The sequence below is a fragment of the Erpetoichthys calabaricus genome, chromosome 9 (genome assembly GCF_900747795.2).
Source record: "Erpetoichthys calabaricus chromosome 9, fErpCal1.3, whole genome shotgun sequence".
In the NCBI taxonomy this organism is placed as follows: Eukaryota; Metazoa; Chordata; class Cladistia; order Polypteriformes; family Polypteridae; genus Erpetoichthys; species Erpetoichthys calabaricus.
In genome coordinates this window covers 120,660,232-120,673,550 of record NC_041402.2, presented here as the reverse complement: position 1 = coordinate 120,673,550, position 13,319 = coordinate 120,660,232, and the positions used below count along the sequence as shown (strand labels likewise).

General features: G+C 36.0%; 1 protein-coding gene across 1 annotated transcript in view; it reads left to right on the top strand.

Annotated features, from left to right (window-relative positions):
* Positions 1-13,319, top strand: part of klhdc4 (kelch domain containing 4) — a 121,817-nt gene that overhangs the window by 88,291 nt on the left and 20,207 nt on the right. The window contains exons 8-9 of the mRNA XM_051931460.1: positions 7,366-7,444; positions 8,726-8,934. Of these exons, the coding sequence (XP_051787420.1) occupies positions 7,366-7,444; positions 8,726-8,934 (288 nt within the window). The remainder of the gene's footprint in view (positions 1-7,365; positions 7,445-8,725; positions 8,935-13,319) is intronic.

Genomic DNA, 13,319 nt, shown 5'->3' with positions numbered 1-13,319 from the left:
TGTAGCTCTTCCATTCTCTGATCTCTACAGTATTGCCTGCACCCAAAAACTGAAATTCACAGCATTGCTGGGCATCTTAACGCCTACAGATAGGTTTTCACCCGCCTTCATATACTATAGTCTCCCTGAAGTGTTAGAATTTATTTATCTATATGTCTAAATAACACTAATTTCTTAAAACATGTATAATATAATAAAAGTCAGTGTTTGATTCATTATTTCATTTACATGAAGAAAAAGTACAACTTAATGCTTAATTAACTTAATATTTTAGTTCTTTCGATATAAATGTCATATGCATTTAATGATATAAAAATAGCTGTTACTATAATAAAAGATTCATAAAGTGAAATAGAGCACATTGCCACAGGATATTGAACAGAAAGCTCAAGTACTTGTTTTTGAGCAGATTTATCCTCCAATATTTCTACCATGGTCTACTTACTCCTTGAAGGAATTTCACCTTTGTATTGTGAGTGAAACTGCATTTTCCTAAAATGCATTGTTTTCCTCCATTGTTATGCTTTTAGTGATGTTGTTCATATTGTTAATGATAGAATTCTATGATACCAGCTCACAAGTCTAATTGCCTATTAGCCATTAATTTATGCTGGTTTATCATGTTGTTTTCATTATATGCAGAAGTCTGAACATAGAACTTCATTATTCCTATCTGCAGTTATATATGCTGTCCCTTGGAATTTACTGCTGGGACAGATCTTTTCTCTGTGCATATTGCCAATTAAGAGTTGTGATTTGGGAACACAATATAGATTTTTATGCTGATGAGACCCACTTATATTTATCATTTAAACCAAAAATAAGTCTTTAGTTACATTGTTAATAACTGTTTTTTGACATAAAATAGTGGATATATAGCAGTTATTTGATCATTTGTGTTTTAAGTCAGAAACAAATACTTTCAGTGGGTGGTAACTCTGAATAATAGGACAATACTAAATAATCAACTCTTGAACTTCACTTTAATTGATTATACCTGAAATTCAGGTGTTGACATTAACTTGCCCTTCACTCATCATATTGATGTGCTTTTACAATCTGTTTTTTTTCAGCTCAGGGATATTGGGAAGTTAGGGTTGCTTATTAAGGTACATGATCTTGAGAAGCCAATTCCTTCTTTTGTTTCAAGAAGGAGTGACTATTGTAATACTTTGTAGCTGCACATTTTGAATCCCTCATTTCTGAAAAGTTAGATCACATTGTAATATATCTATATATAATATATCACAATATTATTTTGACATCCTTCTGATTATGTATAGTTTATAGATGTAATGCTTTTGTGCCCGATAGAATCATGGTGTGTCTTAGGCTTTTTTACAGTTTTCCACATTTTGTTATGTTACAGCCTTATTCCAAAATGGATTAAATTCATTTTTTTCCTCAGAATTCTACACACAACACCCCATAATGACAACGTGAAAAAAGTTTACTTGAGGTTTTTGCAAATTTATTAAAAAATAAAAAAACTGAGAAATCACACGTACATAAGTATTCACAGCCTTTGCTCAATACTTTGTCGATGCACCTTTGGCAGCAATTACAGCCTCAAGTCTTTTTGAATATGATGCCACAAGCTTGGCACACCTATCCTTGGCCAGTTTCGCCCATTCCTCTTTGCAGCACCTGCTCAAGCTCCATCAGGTTGGATGGGAAGTGTCGGTGCACAGCCATTTTTAAGATCTCTCCAGAGATGTTCAATCGGATTCAAGTCTGGGCTCTGGTTGGGCCACTCAAGGCCATTCAGAGTTGTCCTGAAGCCACTCCTTTGATATCTTGGCTGTGTGCTTAGGGTCGTTGTCCTGCTGAAAGATGAACCGTCGCCCCAGTCTGAGGTCAAGAGCGCTCTGGAGCAGGTTTTAATTCAGGATGTCTCTGTACATTGCTGCAGTCATCTTTCCCTTTATCCTGACTAGTCTCCCAGTTCCTGCCGCTGAAAAACATCCCCACAGCATGATGCTGCCACCACCATGCTTCACTTTAGGGATGGTATTGGCCTGGTGATGAGCGGTGCCTGGTTTCCTCCAAACGTGACGCCTGGCATTCACACCAAAGAGTTCAATCTTTGTCTCATCAGACCAGAGAATTTTCTTTCTCATGGTCTGAGAGTCCTTCAGGTGCCTTTTGGCAAACTCCAGGTGGGCTGCCATGTGCCTTTTACTAAGGAGTGGCTTCCGTCTGGCCACTCTACCATACAGGCCTGATTGGTGGATTGCTGCAGAGATGGTTGTCCTTCTGGAAGGTCCTCCTCTCTCCACAGAGGACCTCTGGAGCTCTGGCAGAGTGACCATCGGGTTCTTGGTCACCTCCCTGACTAAGGCCCTTCTCCCCCGATCGCTCAGTTTAGATTGCTGGCCAGCTCTAGGAAGAGTCCTGGTGGTTTCGAACTTCTTCCACTTACGGATGATGGAGGCCACTGTGCTCATTGGGACCTTCAAAGAAGCAGAAATGTTTCTGTAACCTTCCCCAGATTTGTGCCTCGAGACAATCCTGTCTCGGAGGTCTACAGACAATTCCTTTAACTTCATGCTTGGTTTGTGCTCTGACATGACTGTCAACTGTGGGACCTTATATAGACAGGTGTGTGCCTTTCCAAATCATGTCCAATCAACTGAATTTACCACAGGTGGACTCCAATTAAGCTGCAGAAACATCTCAAGGATGATCAGGGGAAACAGGATGCACCTGAGCTCAATTTTGAGCTTCATGGCAAAGGATGTGAATACGTATGTACATGTGCTTTCACAATTGTTTTTATTTTTAATAAATTTGCAAAAACCTCAAGTAAACTTTTTTCATGTTGTCATTATGGGGTGTTGTGTGTAGAATTCTGAGGGAAAAAAAATGAATTTAATCCATTTTGGAATAAGGCTGTAACATAACAAAATGTGGAAAAAGTGATGTGCTGTGAATACTTTCCGGATGCACTGTAAGTTACTAAAATTGTGCCACGACAGAAAAATGTTTCGAAAACACTACTCTACCTACAACTTGTCCTCACAGGTGGCGCAGTGGTAGTGCTGCTGCTTTGCAGTAAGGAGACTGTGGAAGATTGTGGGTTCGCTTCCCGGTTCCTCCCTGTGTGGATAGTGCTTTGAGTACTGAGAAAAGCGCTATATAAATGTAATGAATTAATTATTATTAACTTTGCTACTGGCAATCTAAAAAATTTCTTTGTAGCAGCTATCCTTAAAAACCGACACAATGCATTACTTGTGTGGTTATGTCGCTTCCTTTCCATAATTAGCCAATATACTGCAAAATGGAATAATGTGTAGGTGATAATCATTACACTTATCTTTCATAGAATGTTGTCATTATATTAGGGCAGTAAGCACTGGAAGCTACCTGTCAGACTAGAAAATTAAATACAGAGGTACTCAAGACTTATTTTGGTTCTAGTGCCACTCAAAGAAAATGTATTTTGCACATATGTGATATGACATTGATCCAATGTTCTTACAGAAACATGATGTAAAAAAAAGAAAGATCCTAATTTTTATGTGCACTACTTTTCTTTACTATTGCTCCTGGACTACCATAATCCCCCTCTCCTCCCACCCCCCAGCATCTATGTCAGTATGTATAAATCAACGAAATGAATGCCAGTATCACGTACTGATATGTGAAAACATGTAATTTGAAACTTTTAAATAAAATTTTATTTCACAAAATTTTTAAAGGTAGTATATAAATACGGTACTGGATGTGTACGTAATTCTTTAGGATCAATTTAACTTTCTCTGCATTATTGTTTCATAATGTAAAAAAATAAAATCACCTCACTGCCAGCAACAATATTTTTTTTAACATGTTAAAAAGGCCACATTAGTCATAATTAACATGTAAGCTTTCCCAGGCCTAATTATTTGTGTGTGTGTGTGTGTATGTGTATGTGTATATGTGTATACGAGGGGGGACCCAAAAATAACTGGAATTTTGTTGTTGTTAGGTTATTTATTTATTTTCGGTTATTTTTGGGTCCCCCCTCGTATATATATATATATATATATATATATATATATATATATATATATATATATATATATATATATATATATATATATATATATATATATATATATCGCAGACAATCACAACAATCATTATGTGCAAAATTCAATAATGCACTCAAAAGTCATCCACTGATTATTTTGCTTTGAGCATTCGCTTTGGTATCTCTCCACATGCCATTTTAGAAGCTGTTTGCTCTTTGCTACTCCTGCACACGCAGTGAATCGTAGTCAAATCAACAAAGCTAACTTTGCTTCCAGCAAAAGCATATCGAAAGCACTGTAACAAGAAGATCAGTAATCTTTATTGATCGCTAGTGAGACTGAGGCTTTCATAATAATAATAATAATAACAAAAACTGCGTTAACATGCAATAAAATAATTGTCGGCGTAAATTAATGCATTAACATGATAATGCGCTAACTTGCCCAGCCCTATTAAAAACTAAACAGTATGACAGCTTATAATTATGAGAAACATTTTCTTTTCTTTTATGCCATATGTGTTATGGATGAAAATTTCTTTGCATATTTAATCACTTAAACTGTATTAATTTTATTAATTTTAGTGTTTTATAAGCCAACACAATTTCATTTTGTTAAATATAAATGAACAGTTAACAGCTTAATTATAAAAATACACTTTAATACAGGACATAATGCATATATTTGTCTGGTTATGTTAGAGATTAGTGCATAAAGTTTTTTTAAAGGGTTTGTGGTATAGCGGGTCCACAGCTCATGTCAAAAGGGCCAGTTTTAAAATAAATAATTGCCGCACTCGCGGCTTAGCGAGGGGGAGTGGTGGTGGTGTGTGGCCGAGCGGTTCTCGGGGGAATTTGTGATGTGGGCGATGCGCACTTAAGTGCACAGCTAAGGACTCTTCCGCATCCATAATTGTTCCCAGGGGCTGCTGATTGCCCCAGCTGATCCACGTCCCCGTAATATATAGTAGCGCGAGGCAGCTAGCGAAGGAAAAAAAAGAAAAGAAAGAAACGGAGGTTACAGGAGTGAGGAAGAAAGCAGGAAACAGTGTGGAGAAAGCCGGTGTGTAAGAGAGAGAAGGAGAGCGAGCGAGCGCTCTCAGGCAGCTGGACAGAGAACCCTAGTGGGGTGTTTGGTCGACACCTTGGGCAGTTGGTAGTGGTCGCTCCCGCTGAGTATTGTGAGGAGCGGGAGTGACCAGAAGCAGGATAGCTCGCCGTGGAAGACAGTGGGAGTTGCGAGGCTTGGAAAGTGGATTCCCTAATGTGAGCATCCTGGCTGTTTTCGGGGGGGGATGGGGAGTCAAGTTTCGTTCTGGAGAGTGCGAAACCGAAGCCAGGGATCAGTAAGCCTCAAGACCATTCGAGTGGAAAGAACATCAGCTACAGGTAGGGCAACTCTCCTGTTGCAAAGCCTGATGGGAGAAGCAGGGGAGCCGCCAGGTAATAAGAAGACACCAGGCTTTGTTTTTAAAGAGACTGCCGTTGTTTTAACCTTGTTGGTCGTTTTAAAGGATATTTGTTTCTATTGGATTTTAACCTCCACGTTTCAATTTTAATGGATTATTTATTTAAGGATTTGATACACTTTACTTTGTTTGGACACTGTTTTGTTGGTTTTGGTTTTAAGAACAGCACTATGCACTTTTTGCACCATTCCCTTGTTTCATTGTTTATGCCTCACTGCCAAGCTCATCGGTGAGATTACCGACGGTGTCGGGTTCAAGGGCTCCCGAAAGCAAGATGGGAGCGTGGAGCAGAACCCGTATTGTCACAGGATTAAAGAAAAAAAAATCAGAATTAGCTGATCAAGTAACATGAAATCTTTGATCGGTATTGGCCTTAAAAACCTGAATGGAGCATCCCTAGGATTAAGTATTTAAATCAAGGATGAAGGCTCATTATTGTAGCATAGCATACTCTTTTTGGAGCTGCTGCTGAAGTTGTTTAATATTTCTATTTGATAGTGTCTTTTAATTAATTATAGTAATTTTTTTTGCTTTACCATTACAAAGTCTTTTCCATATACATTCTTTTTTCGGTATCTATGGTGGGTCTTGGTCTGCGTTGGAGCAGGTATGCCATCACATATGTGCTTTCTGATGTATTCTGTTCAAATTTAAAGTGTCTTTGCTTGGTTGAAAACGATCCAATTCAGAATCCAGTTGACCTAGGACATTTGGAATGCCAAGATCACTCAAATATCATATACTGTATACTGTATATTGAATAAATAGAGTGGCTGTACTATTTATATAGTTTATTTTTATAAAGAACTGTTTTGTGGATATGAGTTACACATTTCAGAAGTACCTTCTATTTAAGTGTATCTTGTTAAGATAAATTATTATATTAGATTAATAATTTGAAAACAATTGTACTAGTGTGAGGTTTCAGAGGACAAGAGTGTTTATCTTTTGATCTGTTGATCCTTGATGATGTGACAGCAGCCATTTTTTTTTGCACCAGTACGCTCAACACACATGAACTGTTAGGTGTTGAAGTGGTGTGAGAAAGAGCCAGTTAGAGACAGGGGATGATTAGTGTGGCAGAATGGTTAGGCAGTGGAGGGCAATTTTGCCTGGACATTGGGATACACCCTGCTCTTTATGAGGATGCCCAGGAATATTTTATGACCACAGAGAGTCAGGACCTTGGCTTTACATCTTACCTGAAGGACAGCAACATTTTTACTTCACTAGGGCATTGGGATCTACATTCAGACCACAAGATAAATGTCCCCCTGCTGGCTTCACCAATATCTCCTCCCAACGGTAACCAGACCTTTTCCTGGATGGTCTCCCAATCAAGTACTGGCTGGGCCTGAACACCCTTAGCTTCAGGTGAATGATCTCTTCTGAAGTGCATGTGGTATGGCTGCTACTAATCTTGATAACAGAATAATTCTCTTACAGTTTAATTTGGAGGTCATAAACAATGTGACATTATGGCTTAATGAACAATCAGTTGTGAAAATTTTTAAGACACTGCTAGCACACTGTCTTATCTTGCTCAACTGGGTGAATCTTAACCTGTCTACTATAATACAATTGGAAAGGGATGTTCTATGTTACTTAAAAATAAAAAAAGTAAAAAAAAAAATCAACAATATATTACTTTAAGCGAATAGTTGTGAATTATTTATTGATCATAGCAAAGTACACACTACTACTAGCTAATGTGCAAGTGCAGTCATTTTCCTTAATTTCTTAATATACTATGATGTTAGATTTCCTGTTAACATGTTTAATTAAGACAAACCTCAAAACCTAAAGAAACACTGTGCTTCATACCTGTAATCTAATCATTTAATCTTAGGTGTTTGATTTCTCTCTTCTCCTTTTCAGAGAGCAAAAAAGGATGTAGACAAGGGTACCATACACACAGATATGTTCCTGCTGAAAAATGAAGGCAATGAGGGCCAAGGTAAGTTGGAATTGCTTCCCTTGTTGTCTTATTGTATAGTGCAAGTTGAAAATGAAATGAATTGGTCTAAATGAAACTTGAGAACCACATTTTATTCTAAAGGAATATTAAAAACACTTGAAGTTATTTTTAAAAGTAATTTTTACTAGTTTTTCATTAATGTCTTTTAATATAAGACATTATTTATTGATTATGATAGAAAAGTTAGTTTCTCTAATGTATTAAGTGTAGTAACCTTCAAATAGTTATAATTCATGGGTTTATCGAAGATTCTCTAACAAAGTACACCAGTTATAGATGAGGTATTTCATTAAGTCTGTTTAATTTTAACACGGCATAATGCATAAATGACAGCTTAATACTCTGCAGTGCCTCACAACATTTCAAAGAGTATTACTGAAATTCAGATTGTCTTTACTTACTTTGCTCTGAGGTGTAAGAACTGTAGTTTTTAATTTTGACGTCAGTGTAGAGTACGCATCAATTTAATTAAAAACACTAAATTGCTTCAAACTTTTATAAGCTGGAATAGTCAGGGGGTATAATTTATACCTGTGTACAGGAAAGTGATGGGGTCTTTCAAAATCCAGAGGAATAAATAAAATTTATTTTGTTTTGCATAGTCCCTATATGTACAGTTTGTGTAGGAGGGGGCCACCAGGAAGCAGCACGCCCTACCAGTTTATTTTTCAGGTCTGTGTTACATGCTTTTAGATAAGTAAGTAATTTTTGTAAACATGAATGTTATCTGTTAATATTTCAAATAATGAAGCTCAAAAATGGTATAGTCAGATAGAGTATATGAAGCAATTATTTGGGTGTTCATGTGTATAATTTCTTATCTTAAAAAAATGTAATCTTTGTTTCGGATTAGGCAAGTATTTTTTTGTGACATGCGTTTCTGTGTATTTTGTAATTTTGTCCTGCCTATAATGCTATCAACCTGATTATGGAAAATGACAATATCCATTATTATGCATGATCCATACTCTTTTTCCAAATACTTCACTGCCTAACATGCTGTACCAGCTCATACCACTTTTCTTGTCTTTATATTCATGGGACTGATTTCTTCTTTTGTGATGGTCAGCAGCCACCATAACTTTTATTTAGATTAAGATGGTTTGAGAATGCTGTTAGTTAACAAAACACTATTCTTTTTGGGCTGTGTATTCTTCTTGTCCCTTACCATACTTACGTTTGTTCATCTTCTAAAAATATTAGATTGTCTTTATTTTGCTGTTTAAATAATCACCAGGATTTTTTTAAACTCATTTATAGAAAAATGGGCATGGAGTCGATTGAATCCTTCTGGAGTTAAGCCAACGCCCAGATCTGGATTCTCACTTGCTGTTGGTCCTAACAACCGAGTGGTGTTGTTTGGAGGAGTATATGATGAGGAGCAAGATGAAACACTGGAGGGAGAATTTTTTAACGATTTGTATTTTTATGACATGGTGAAAAACCGCTGGTTTTCTGGGCAACTCAAGGTACGTTTAATGCTTCCATTGCTAATGATTGTTTACTGTATGTAAGGGTTATTACAAAAGAAATTAGCATTGTTTCAATTAGAAAATTATTGCTATTGTTTTAGTAGTTGTTTGTACATGTATTTTGTTAATCTTTTCTGGTTATTTAATTTTTGAGCAGCCCTACCCACGACCCAGCAGAAATATAAATGGCTTGCAGAAGCCATAATGCCTCTGTGAGATATTGTGATAAGCAACATAACATACCTCCTTAAATTAAGACTGTAATTTTTGCTATCAGAATGTAATGCATTCTGATACAGATCTCAGTGTTGTAAAAGGCTATTTCAAGTAATAAACTAAATAGTAGTTTATTGCAGCAATAAAAATGATCTGACTTCAGTTTGTTTTTGTATAGTATCTTTAATAGATTAGTTTGGAGCTGTTATTGGTTTTTCAAATTGCAAAACGAGTACACAAAGCAGAAATAAATACAAAATTAAGAAAACACCAAATGGCTATTAAACATAACATTCTCAGTATAGTTATAAATATTAATAAATATTAAGATTCTCATGATTGTTATGGCTAGGTGACTGTTAAGGAGAGGATAGTCAAAACACTAGTTGTATGAAAGAAATTAAATTTCAGTATTTGTTTGTGTATGAAAATTGGTAAAGTCCTTATTACATACAACCCATGGAAAGATCATTTACTGAGCATGAGAGACTCTGCATATATACCCCTCAGGCAGAATGGCAGTTTATGGTTTTGCAAGTACTATGATGTATACATGTCCTTAATTTAAAATTTTTTCACACATCTTAATTGTTTACATGGCTACAGAGTATGCCCTGAGCAAGAAGTTTAAACAATTGATTATTGTTCAATAAATGCTTAATTTGTGATTAAAGACTATCTGTACCAAAATTAAAAGCAGTCCAACATGTAAATTACTTACATTTTGGTAAGATTATTTTACTTGTCATATTTAAAAAGAAATCATTCAAATAATTTATTTTCAATGCTGTAATCTCATAAATACAAAGTCTTATTATACTGTATATTCATTTATGTTCATATGATTACACATTGAACATGACTTTAATAAGAGTAAAGCAAACTCGTTACATTTTGCTCATTTTCTTCTTGGAGCGCATTTCATTTCTTTCCATCACCAGGTGTTAATCTTGCCAGAACTAAATAAAAATTGAATGAGCAATCAGACAAGAGATTGGGTAAAGGGCATCGATTATAGATCATTCTACTAACAACTGTGTTGTAGGTGCACTCATGCACTCACTGCTACTTGTGAGTTCTTCAACAGATGACAAGGTGTAATTCTTGTCCCACTAAAAAAAGGTTTCATCTTAAGTCAGATATTGTTTGTTATTAATTATCAACAAAGTTTATTTTTCAAGGTGTGGATAGTTGTCTGTTTCAGCTGTCTAAATGCTGAATCAATACAAACATTCTCCACATTCGTTGTACAGCTTTTTGGAGAGCACTGTCCACGGGCTAGGCACCCACAGCACATTTGTTTTAAATAGTAGTGCTGTAAGTGAAACAATAAATGTATTAGTTTGTGTAAAGGCTCAAACTGCTGATCCTAGATAATGTTTCTGTGTCTTTCCTGTCTTGTTGCCCATTATATTTATTTATTTTAGATTGTGTACCTCTTGATTTTGATGAAGAGCACTTAATCTTGATTGGAATGCCTCTTACACATACTAATGTCCTTTTCCATATATCAATTATGTGCAATATTGAAAAGAATTGAATTATTTGATTGGCAGTTTTTTTGATTATATAGTATATGGTATGGTATATAGCACTGGTCGGCAGATTATGCAAATAGCTCTCTAAATAAGCTAGATTGGTGGAGCGTTATCCATGCATAATTTTGGTCAGTGGAAAGTGTGTATGACTACATTTAAGACTAAGGAGTGTCATGCATATGCATTAGATCTCTCAGGAAGCCTCAAAGCTAGGAGCCCCATCGTAAGCCCTGTGCAGAGAAATGCCTTCATCTCTTCCTAAAATGGACTAGCAATCATCAAAGAGCCCACTGAAGAACTATAAGACAATTGAATAGTTCAATGGCTTCTGTTTGGCTGTATGTGTGTGTACATGTGTGTGTGTGTATATATATATATATATATATATATATATATATATATATATATAAATAAATGAGTACTGCAGTGTATATTAGGAGTGAAAGCTAAATCATTTCTTTTGTTCCGTATTTCTCTTGTCTTAATATCTCCTCCATGGTTAATGGGAAGGAATATGTAAACAAAGTATGAGCTGCAATTATAATGAAAACATTTCCAGGAAGCATGTGCCCCATGTTGAATACATAGTGGTTTGGGCCAGATTTAAAGTATACCAGTTTATTGGTATAAGAGAAAAGCAGTACAGAAATTTAAAATAATTATATATATTTTAAGATATAAAAAAAATCCTAGATTTTTGTAATGGTCTGGCATCTTAATTCAAAGCAACATCTAGGGAAGAGACAAGATTCAATTGGTGAGACAAGAAAGAATAAAAAAAAAGGAAAAAGAGAAGATAATAGAACTCTACATGTTTTAATCACTGATCTCAGTGAGATATAGAAGAGACCAGTTTGTAATCCATACAGTGCAATGGAATACTGATAAGGTATTTGATGAAGGGCGTACACCCAATTGTATAATTCTAAATCCCCTCTATCTAACCTGTCATAGATTAAAGTACAGTGCTTCATAATGGTTCTTTTTGTATTCTAGAATTAGTGGGATCTGACCTTCACCTAAAATGTAATGAGGATGGCAGAAAAGGCAGCACAACACTTACAATATTTTAGTATTGGCCTTTTGGGAGTGTAAAGACAGCAAGAGAGAACCTTATGTCCTTAAGAATTTATTGTTTGTTAGACACAGTCCTGTACTAACCTAACATCAGTGCTTAGAGATATCCAAGTGATCTTGCCAGTGCAAAAAATGGAAGAAAAGATTGTTGACAAAAGAGGTTTACTAGGTGGAGAATTGATTTAAACCAGTTGGTTTTATAGTTTGACAAGACTTTATTTGAACTTAACAGTGGAGGATGTCTGAATAGACTTTGTCCAGAAAAAAAAGATTTTTTTGTGGACCATTTGTTTAATGATGGCAATATCATGTTCAGCTGATAGGATTTTGCAAAATGTATAAGACATTTAGACATTGTCAAGATAACCTGCTGAAGTTCATCAGAATGAGGAAGAAAGGTGATTTAAGTGACATTGAACATGGCATGGTTGTTGGTGCTAGATGGGCTGGTCTGAATATTTCAGAAACTTCTGATCTACTGGGAATATTGCACACAACCATCTTTAAGGGTTACAGCGATTGGTCCTAAAAAAGGAGGATTTCCTGTGAGTGGCAGGTCTCTGGATGAAAATGCCTTGTTGGTACCAGAGGTCAGAGGAGAATGGCAAGACTGGTTCAAGCTGATATAAAGGCAACAGCTACTCAAATAACTCGTTACAACTGAGGTATGGAGAAGAGCATCTCTGAATACACAACACATCAAACCTTGAAGGAGATATGCTATAGCAGCAATAGACCACACTGGGTGCCTCTCCTGTCTGCCAAGAACAGGCAGCTGAGGGTACAATTTGCATGGGCTCACCAAAACTGAACAACAGAATATTGATAAATATTTCCTGGTCTGATGAGTCTCGGATTTCTTTTGCGACATTTGGATGGTATGGTTAGACTTGTATATCTACTATATGTAAAATCCTAAGCCTAAAAGTGCAATGATTTTATGTGACTTTTTATGTCACATTTTTTGTCATGCTTTAAATCAGGCTTATTTTAAAACCTACATATATACAGTGGTGTGAAAAACTATTTGCCCCCTTCCTGATTTCTTATTCTTTTGCATGTTTGTCACACAAAATGTTTCTGATCATCAAACACATTTAACCATTAGTCAAATATAACACAAGTAAACACAAAATGCAGTTTGTAAATGGTGGTTTTTATTATTTAGGGAGAAAAAAAAATCCAAACCTACATGGCCCTGTGTAAAAAAGTAATTGCCCTCTGAACCTAATAACTGGTTGGGCCACCCTTAGCAGCAATAACTGTAATCAAGCGTTTGCGATAACTTGCAATGAGTCTTTTACAGCGCTCTGGAGGAATTTTGGCCCACTCATCTTTGCAAAATTGTTGTAATTCAGCTTTATTTGAGGGTTTTCTAGCATGAACCGCCTTTTTAAGGTCATGCCATAGCATCTCAATTGGATTCAGGTCAGGACTTTGACTAGGCCACTCCAAAGTCTTCATTTTGTTTTTCTTCAGCCATTCAGAGGTGGATTTGCTGGTGTGTTTTGGGTCATTGTCCTGTTGCAGCACCCAAGATCGCTTCAGCTT